Source organism: Acanthaster planci, linkage group LG14 (genome assembly GCF_054643075.1).
Source record: "Acanthaster planci isolate LZ-2023a linkage group LG14, COTS_SCS, whole genome shotgun sequence".
In the NCBI taxonomy this organism is placed as follows: domain Eukaryota; kingdom Metazoa; phylum Echinodermata; class Asteroidea; order Valvatida; family Acanthasteridae; genus Acanthaster; species Acanthaster planci.
In genome coordinates, this window is record NC_141790.1 from 11,349,112 (window position 1) to 11,359,360 (window position 10,249).

The 10,249-nt window shown below is 42.2% G+C and overlaps 1 protein-coding gene across 2 annotated transcripts; it reads right to left on the reverse strand.

Moving 5' to 3' along the window:
- Positions 1-413: 413 nt before the first annotated feature.
- Positions 414-9,602, reverse strand: LOC110980984 (uncharacterized). 2 transcript variants are annotated; one of them, XM_022238102.2, is made up of 3 exons: positions 8,930-9,602; positions 4,266-4,538; positions 414-3,621 (listed from the first exon to the last, which is right to left on the reverse strand). In XM_022238102.2, the coding sequence occupies exons 1-3, from the start codon at positions 9,306-9,308 to the stop codon at positions 3,302-3,304; spliced, it is 972 nt and encodes a 323-aa protein (XP_022093794.2). In that variant the 5' UTR covers positions 9,309-9,602; the 3' UTR covers positions 414-3,301. The 2 variants fall into 2 exon arrangements, with proteins under 2 accessions (XP_022093794.2, XP_022093793.1); XM_022238101.2 differs by lacking the exon at positions 8,930-9,602 and adding an exon at positions 4,824-5,576.
- Positions 9,603-10,249: the final 647 nt, after the last annotated feature.

Here is a 10,249-nt window from a genome sequence, read left to right on the forward strand (position 1 = left end):
AGCCCGCCATCTCTTGTTTTTAAAGACACTATTAACTTTCTCTTCAAAATTCTAAAACCTCGTGGAGCAGGTTTCCAAAGTTCAAATAACGTTGACACTAAACATTAATAAACGCGTTAACTGATCGAGTCTAAAACCAAGCAAATCATTTCGTCCATGGTCTGCGTTACTTGGCGTGAGAAAAGCCTTGTGGCGCCTGGAGGAATTTTTACGGTCTTTTGTACCAGCACGACAACAACTCTAACAGCAGAGGGAAAAATGACGCTCGGTGAGCCGTTGTCACTTGGGACCCACGGGAGTTGTAGTCGGAGGTTCAAGGATAATTTTGAATGACACTATTCAAAATCACTGAACGTAACGGTGGCACTGTTTTCCTCATACACTGTACCAACAAGAACCACAGTACCCAGAACTTATTGGTATTTTTGCAATAACCATGCTCAAAATGGCACCCGAGCGATGTTTATTCGAAGCAAAGCTTTGAAGGCATAATTTTAACCTCTTTTAAGCTAGACAAAGTAGGTCTCAAGCAAAACTCCAGTTAACTACACTCAGAATACATGTTTTCCGATCCCATACGTAGATCTATTCTACACGAAGGAGAATCCGAACAAATTACCATCACTGAATTTTGTCGAATGACTAGATCGGTTTAAGAATGTGATATGTGTGATTTTGACTGCTAAAAATACTGGTACAAGAGTTACACATTCAAGTAGGCCCACACGAACCGTGTTTGCATCGTATCACTTCTGAAATTTAAATCGCTCTGTTTTGCACACATAACATATTTTAGATTATATGCCTTTATTTTGGTCATTAATCCTTACAATGCTTTATGATTTCCTGAACCAGATAACGTTTCCTCTAGTTTTGCTTTTCCAGTAGATTATTTAAGTGAGCAAAATAACATGCCAAAAAAAAAAAAAACTACAAGAAACCTAAACAGGTTCAATTAGAAAGTCTGCTTATATGGCAAAGAATTCGAATCCATTACTGCGGCGGCACAACGTTCATGGACAGGTGGTACGCGCGCGTTACATGCCTCTTTGACCAATAGGGTATCGTGATTTGCTGAATGCACGCGCGCGTCAAGCTGAAGAATGTGAGCGCGGTGCCATCGCAGTTATGGCGTCAAATTGGATAAGATTTATAATTTCTTTGATCTTTCTCACAATTCCTTATTAGTGTATCAAGGTCTGAGGTCCGGATGGCGGATACAATTATTTCTCCTTCTTTCAACTCGTGTAAGAACCCCCAAACCCTCCGAGATCATGTGGTACAGTACCGTTTTCGTAATGCTAAGGCTTTCAATTGAAAAATCGGCAACATACATCGGCCCCGCCCCCTTCTGGATACACCAATAAGGTTCTTAGTTACATGCATTTTACACGTACTATATAATATGTACAATTGTTCAAATCTAAGAGTTAAACTATGACGCGTGAATGTAATCACACGTGTGGGCCCAGAATGGTTGAGAAGACTACAGTGCTGGTAAAATGGTATTCAAACATTATTCTCGATGGAAGCCCGTATAAGATCTCCTTATTTTCATAATATTGTTTTTTGCTGAAAATCGTACAATTTCGAAAACTACGTCAAAAGTGATATACATATCTCTTCAAGTCCCACAACTTTCTGTGTACACCCAAAATAATTCTACAAGAGAATCGACTGCTATGTACGGACCTCAATCGCACGATCGATTTGGTCCAAATATTTCGGTAATGAAGCCATGAAGTCTTTAACAAGACGCTATGGGTCCGTTTAAACATTTTAATTCACAATAACATTTTAAAAACGCGGCATTACTGGTAAATATCTCAGCTCATACATGTTACACAAACCCTTTTATAAACCGTCTTTAATATAATAAAATTGAAAACACTCCAAAACGCAGTCCATTAGGTATTGTCAAGCAAATACCACAGATTCGAGATTTTTTCCTACAACACTTCTTTTTTCCATAATCTCCATACAACATAGACTTGTGTCCTTCCACGGTTATAATTAAGTCTCACTATTCGTCTGCATGCATGTTTTCAGTAAATCCATAAATTCATTTTTACTCCAGTTTCTTTTACAATAGTTAGCTGTAGGAATCCATCGGCAATTGTCCTTGACATGTATTCACTAAAACATTGTACATAGTTGTCCTCATCAATGTATCCCATAAATTTGTGTCTCGTGCATTTTGTTTTAATCCAAATTCATCAAGGAGTCAAATACTTAGGTCTACACTTTGCTCTTAATAACAGATAGTCAATGGTAGTACCTCTACGGCTATTCATTACGCTAACTTAAAAAAAAAAGGCTAGCTGTATTCAACGTATTATATACACGTCACTTCGTCTGATTTTAAGCATTCATAGTGAAATCGAAGGGCTGTAATGCAATTTTATGGAATTGCGCACTGCTTAATATTTCCAACACAATTTACAACACAAAGAAGCCAGAGACACAACGTCCACAATAGTTCCGCGAAGTGGGTGAGGCAATGAATAATTGATACCGAAATGAAGCCATCCAATGGCATTCGGGTACCAACGGATTGTCAGTACGTGCACTCATGTTTATTCATAGTGGTTTCGGTAAAAAAAACCTTTTGTCGGCCTCAAGTTCGTGGCTTTGCGGTCTTAGCCTGGCACCTAACTAACTGACGACAGAGTATTTGAATAATCAGAGCACAATTTCCCGCAAAGGGAAGCAGAGTAAATTCTTTAGGGCCTCTTGGGCTCAAGCAGCGCTGATTGGTACCATATATGTATTTGCAGCTTCGAAACGCATTATACAGAAGTGAATCACTACAAGTCAGTCTTATGGTGTATACTAGTACATGTATATTCAGAACTGATGTATACTTTGCATATGTTCTATCTTTACGGAAGAATAAAAACTTTGTTCATGTCTTCTTTCGAGCATAATAAGGCTAATCTAAACGAGTATGACAAAAATATTTGTGTACATATTTTATACAATTACATATAATATTCTGAATATATTGTGGACCCCTCACCTTTAAACAAGGCTGTGACGTTGGTTTTCAAAAGCTTGCACTGCAAACTGTATACAAGTACTGTACATGTACAATGTAGATCAAGCTGAGCTGAGCTACACGTTCGTTTGAAGAAAGCTTTGGAAGGTGATTTTATTTCTATAGCAAACGACAAAATTTTTGCCCTTTTTGGTAACTTTAGCCTGGTGTAAAGGTTGTGCATTACACAATTGCGCCACCAACAAATCTGTAACCTCTCAAAATCAAATCCTATGGGTTTTTGTCACGGATTCTGACTGCAAGCTATTCCCAGTCCGGGCGGATGTCGTACACCACCGGCTGCTGTCGGCCACGGCGCCCGCCAGCTTCTTGTCGGACGTACACCTCCTCCTGAGGCGAATCGTCGTAGTCGTCCTCGTCGAAGGTGAACCGCACCGAGTAGGGCTCGGACTCTGGCTCGCGATTATTGCCCCGGGAGACAATCAGGCGGTCGGGCAGTCGAGGCATCTCGTCGTGGGGTCGCAGGTACTGTCGGGGACGGGACGATCCTGAGTTGTAGTAGCTTGAGATGTTGTAGAGAGGCATGCCGCGAGGGGCGTGGTCATCCCACTCCTGAAAGTATTCTTTGTGGATGCAATCACACCCAGAAACCATTTGTTTCTTTTCATGTCGTTATCTGATATTGGGACTGGTAAGACTTGGAAAAACCAACAACTTGCCAAGCAGCATTAAACAATAAATCTAAATAATGAAGTTTTCTGTACTATGTTATCCAGACTGCAATATTTTCAGTTGACCAGAATAGGCCTTTTCTTAAAACGAAGCTGTTTTTGCGTCATAGTTTTCGATAAAACAATTCCTTTTGTTTGGTGTTGACTCTTGGTTAAGCCAGCCATCGTGTAGGATATAATAAAGTGAATTTTCATGCATTTTATCAAGTGTTAAATTGGCCTATAGTGACTAAAAGGTGAGAATTTGTATAAACAAGTCACTCGCCTAGAGGCCGGTTCATACTTCATGGTGGATGCAATAGCGGAGTGAACACGACATCACGAAATAATAGTTGAAATCAAGAAGTTTGCTAGAGTTGAAATGTGCTCAACTTTAGCAAATTTGCAACATGAATATAAATTTGATCTGACATCTGCAAATCGCTTTCGCGCCGAGGATGCACGAGCAGGCAACAGGCAATTAAATTACAAGGATCTGAGGCTTAAGACGGTCGGATCAAAGGCAAGTGCTCAAGTAAGGAAAATCTGCTACTTACCGAGTCCACCCATGTCCATCTCCCGGGCTCTGCGCTCCTCCACACGGCGCTGGTTCTCCTCCACGCGCATCCACTTTTCGTATGCGAGGCGGAACGCCAACGACACTGTCTTGGTGATTGAGTCGCACTGCCAGTGATTGCTGCACTCGAAGACGTGGCAGAAGAAACGGTTGCCGCGACCGCGGGCTACAAGTGAGAAGACGTTTGGACAGCGCGGGTCGGCTGCCACGAAGTGAATTCGGTTGATAGGGATCTGCTGAAGATCTCTGGTCTCTGTTGGAGAAAAAAACACACACAAGTATTTGAATGCATAAAACAACTTGACCTTTTAAAGTGACCCCAGAAGATATACTGGAAAGGTAAAGAAAGCGTTTAACACATTTTATAGTGACAGTGTTACCTCCGCAAATGCAAAACAAATTAAACGATACGCGCTGTCGTTGCAGCTCATTAAAAAAAAGGAAAATTATGCTCTAGCATTTTGTGGTTTTATAGAATACATCTAATACGAGCTTTGGAGTTCATTTTGTCACAGGGCTCGGATGGTTTTAAACTTACGCGTTTCTAAAAGTGCTATGTTCTTAGTGTTGATATTCATGGTATAGCAAGGGATGGCAACTCCTCGTTCCTTGTACACCATGGAGCGACATCTGATCTCCTCCACAAGGGCGTTTAACTCTAAGATTCCAGGTTCTGAGTGTTTTAGTCGCGTCGCTCCCAGGAAGACGAGCCTAAAGAAGGTCTCGGAGAAATGGTCTGGGTCCCCATCTGCGACGCCGGCCTCGCTGCCGTCGGACCGCCGGTTGGGGCCGGCCCGAATGCCGTTGGCCGGTCCGCGGACCTGCAGCTTCAGTCGGCCGGGCAGGGTGCGACCCGCGCCGATGTCATCCAGGGTCTGGCTGCGATTTGCCGGGGCGAGGATTAGGCGGGTCGGGGAGCGAGATAAGGACCTGGGACGCGCCCGGGCTCCCCGCGATCGAACGGTCGGTCGGTTCCGGCCCTGTCGCACGTACACCACGTTACTCATCGTCGGTAGCGTTGCGCAAACCCACTCAAACTGCTCTCGTAAATTTGGCCGAAACTTTCTTCTTCAACTTCGAGTAGATTCTGGTCTCCTGTGAGGCTCCACAACACCTTAAGATCGTCTTAGCTCTGTCTAAAATCACTTGGGAGTTCAGTTCCAAGGGGCCTCCTACATTTTCTAAGTTTCTCCAGCTTCGACGAACTGATACAAGTATGTAGATCGTTTTTACAGGTGCATGACCAACATGGCTGCGCTGCAAAGCCAACTAACAGTGTTCAAGTCTGAAGTTTCAACGGGACAGGGCGGTAATTGTGATATTGAGGTGAACCGTGACAACGTCCAATCACAGGGGTAGATTGGGAAAGTTTGCATGCAGCGCGGGACAAAGGGGTAATTTTTTTCCTTCACTTTTGTTTTGTGACGTAGAATTGTGTCTCGCTGCAAAAGAAAAGCAAGTAGTTTTGGAACTATAGCCTGGTATGATCCACTCTCTGCACATTGTGGGCGGTGGGAACTGAACTTTGGGCGTGGAGAATTGTCTTACTACCTGAGATTCCTGTGTAAACAGTGATTGAGAATTCTGATTGAACTCTAAGACTGGGCCAACCGCACAGCGACATCTGATGATGATGACTAACACGAAAAATATAAACAAAACGAATACATTATGACTCCAACTCTGGACTTGAAAAATGTGGCGTCGCAGGTGATACAAACATCATGAACAAACTCACATTAACTCTAACCCCTGGGTGTTTGTAAAATCAATTTGAAATCAGAGGACTGAGGACTGTGAGGGTTAAAGTATTTTAAGGAATCAAAATTTTGGAGAACACGCTCTCATTTCATAGCCTGAAATGTGACCATTTTGTAAAATGAAAGCCTGTTTACAGTAACTTTGCAGGACACGCAATTATGCCACCTGACCTAACAGAATCCAAGCGTGACGTTAACCCAACACATTCCATTATAGCTTGTACATGTACACGTAGTTGCTTTAGCGGGGCGATTGTTGAAGAATTCGACATAGCTCCTAGTATGGTAATTTGGATCAGTGTGCGGCGGTGACCAGATTTATTAATGACCCGAATTATATCCAGGATAACTTAACCTAACTGGGGCAAAGAAAAAAATCCAAACAATGAATTTGAAGAATTATCTTAACTTTCGCCTGAGGGCGAATTCTTCAAATGCCCATTCGGAGGATTTATAAGATTCAGGAACGGAGAAGCCACCTTTTTAGAAATAGCAACTGCTGGAGTCTACCTCACAAACTCCTCAATAGTAAGCATATTTGACTCGAAATCGGCTTTGAAAACCACTCCCTGAAACCGCTGAGGTTATTTTTCAGAAAACAAGTTGTGGTTTTAATTTTATTGGGAATTTACTCTTACCATTACACAACACATTTCGGTTTGGTTATCGTGATCAAAATTTCATATCACAATATTCAAAATACGGGCTTGGCGTATGAAAATCTTTGTATCTCTTTTTGAAACTGTGCTTTAGCGGCCGGTTGATTTTTTTTTCATGATTAACCGCTGAATTTCACAATCACATTCGAGTGATAAATGGGAAGTAGTTGACACATTACTGTATTGGTGTATGAGTCGACTGAAGTACTGGACATAACTTTAACCTCAATTCGTATGAAGCTACCGGCAGAAAATTTATTTGGGCCCTCGTATTGAATTGCTCCTTGGACTTTAGGTCATGCTCTCCGACTGTACTTAATCTTCAAATCTTAATGTAATCTTTCATCCCCTGATGGGTAGGGTTAACAGAATCGGAAGACATACAGTTGTACTCACACGACTACATCAACAGATTATGGAAAAAAAATTGGGTCAAATAAATTATTTTACAAATAATAACACTCAGTGAAATCGCGGCTGTATCCGCCGGCCCCACGTTGAAGTTACTCCCAAGCGGCAAAAAAAAAAAAAAAAGACAGGTGGTTGTAAGTTTTCCAAGCGGGTTCTTGCACGCGTTCTGCGTGTACGCAAAGGCCATACATGTACAGCGCATTAGGGAATAAATTCGTTATTGCGCACTCAGCATGCTCCGCGTCAAACGCGCCATTGATCTCCATTATAAACGCGCGCTTATGCGGTGAGTACCAAAAAAAGCCCTCTTTTGTTGCGCTTGGAGCGGATTAGCTGAGTTTAAAAGAAATGTCTCCGGTGAGAAATAGAGGATGGCAGGCAAAAACTGCTCTTGGGCTTAAAAGCCCAAGGCTGATGCAGTTGAGTTTATAGATTCACTATAATCGTACTCAACAGATCCGTGAACTTGAACCAAAACTTTGTTGTATGTTAAACAACCACCTGTGCGACTCTGAAATAATATGACATCATTGTTCGACATTATCTCAAACATAACATGGCGTACATGGAAAAAACAGGTATCGAAAGCTGAACAAAGTCAGACCAGTAAAGGAAGAACTAACACACCCACGAACGTGTTGAAAACACTTGGATTGAAGACAGAAATAATCCGGTCAAAGGTTATATGCAATGAACGTACGATCAAAAGGTAAAATGTCTTCATGTAAGTCAGCAATTCCTCTTGGAAGAATAATCTCGGTCATATGCTGACTTAAACAAAATTTGTGTGACAATCACATTTCGAAATCAGCCGTGTGGAATCTTTCCTTATTCGAGAATTTCAACAATTCGTTTTTAAACGATTGTATTATCGGGTTCATCATAAATAAGACTTGAGGCTATGCATGGCGAAAGTACTAACTATGTGAAGTTTGCGGTGACACCATGTAATCAAATTCTCTCTTTGAGTGTGTGTGGTTCTGAAATATTTAATGTTCATCGTATTTAATGTTATCTGCGATTCAGTAACACTTCATATCAACATGAACATAATACTTGCCAAAAAACAGATCTTTTTGACGTTTCTGATTCAGCACCTACATGCAGTAGGCTACATGTATTATAAAAATGGACATGTATGAGATAAATTTCTGTGGTTGTTGTGAAACTTTTAATTTAAAAGTCTTCTTTATTTTGTACTCATTTTGATGTAATCCTTATTCGAGTTTTATGGAGTGGACTGAATAAACAAACTTGTCAAAATGTCGAGGTCTTCGTACATCTTGGCAATACACTGTATTAGTTATTGGAATTAACAAACGGCTGTCATGAATCATGCCATAAGAGAACGGAACCGCTTTTTCGTTGTATATCCATCTAAAATCTGGGTCGCTTCGTAACACTCATTTCTCCATAATTTTCCTCGGTGATTAAGGCTTTTAAAAAGGTCTTCGATACTTGAAATATAAGGAGATCGATCTAAATGGTGATATTAATTTTGACAAGTTCCCCCATATTGTACATTTTTAACCCGAATATAACGCTTCCTTTTCAAACTGTGAAACAATTCATTTTCATTTCGGGAAGAGTTCCATATACGAGACATCACTTGTTTTCCCTTGCAGTGGTTTACAAGCCATCAGGAAGTAACAACATGTCCTAAAAAGTCAAATTTAGCAGAGAAAATATCAAAGCATTTACTCAGAAAACACCGAATTTTTCAGACCAGTCTCACAGGATTTGCGCAAAGGGTGACAATGATCATGGTGTATGAGCCGTGAATTTTGTCCCTTATTTCTAAGGCTTGAACTTACCAGCACTTTGGAAGCCAACTCTGTCGATTCCGACGATGAGAAAGTACGTTTTCATTCGAGTTCCCTCCCGGCGAAGTGCTTCGGTGCGGTTCTGCACATGTTCCACCACCTGGGCAACATCCTCCATGCTGGGCTCTGAGTCCTGATGGTACTGCCCGCACCTCATGGGTACGGACCCAATGTATACCACGGGGAACTCGGGAAAGCCACGGTACTCTGGGGACACCGGGCGGCCGTATCGCGATACCCGACCGTACGCCTCGGGAGAGGGCCGGAAGCCGTACTGCTGCCACGGTGCCACGATGGAACGCGACGCAGGCCCGAGTCGCGGGTCCCTCCCTCCGTAACGACCGACTCCATATTCCGGGTCATACAGCATTTTCCTCCCGTCTGACGGTTTTTCTCCCACTAAAAACCCCGTATGACCAGCACTGAAATTTCAAAGGATTTCCTGCAATCTTCCTCGTCCTTCTTTATAACAAATCAGCACAGGTGCAGTTGGATGGGTGTGACTCAGAAAAAAGAAAGCTGAAATTACTCACGAGGTCAAAGTCGTCTTCCAAATTGTGGGTTTCCAGCCACAGTATTTTTTTTTTTCTTAACATGCAGGCCGCAGTCACTGTTCACGCCTGGGTGACCACGCGCGGGAGTTGCAATGGCGGAATCCTAAAGCGCATATACACACACACACCCATTCCTATCGCCACAATGCACGAGCCAGAAGTTCTACCAAAATGCTCGGACAAACCACGGTCCGTGGACAAACAAACCCTTTGTTGGAATGAGGGCTGGTTCTTTTGTATCCTCAACAATGCGATTTCATCTCCTCGGCAGAGGGCTCACAGCGAAAGTACATTGGGCTCTGGGACTTTTACAAATTAAAATCGTATGCTGGCAAAGGGTTATCATGATTGTTTGGAAAATGAAGTATGAGAAGAATGAAGTCATGATCTCATCCCCATCGGTACTATGAAAGACAATATCAGATATGTCTTGGAACTATCAGTATCAGTCGCAACTGGAGCCCTTAACTCCAAATAACACATTCCTCCTCTGAAATCGAAGTTTAATTTCATGTCGGGTTGTTGTGTATGCGAACTCCGAAATCACCGTCAATTTGGCAAGCATGCTCTGCTGTCCGAGACTCTTTATCGGCTGGGCAGTGACACATTTTTCCCCATTTCATTTTTTACGACTGCGGCACAAGACTGGCCCCCAAAGCCTTTTCACGCAATAGTAGCATGCACGTGCAATAGTTATGGACGTTTATACTTATATCATGCGGAATAATATGGGTTCAAAATGACAAATTTTCATCAA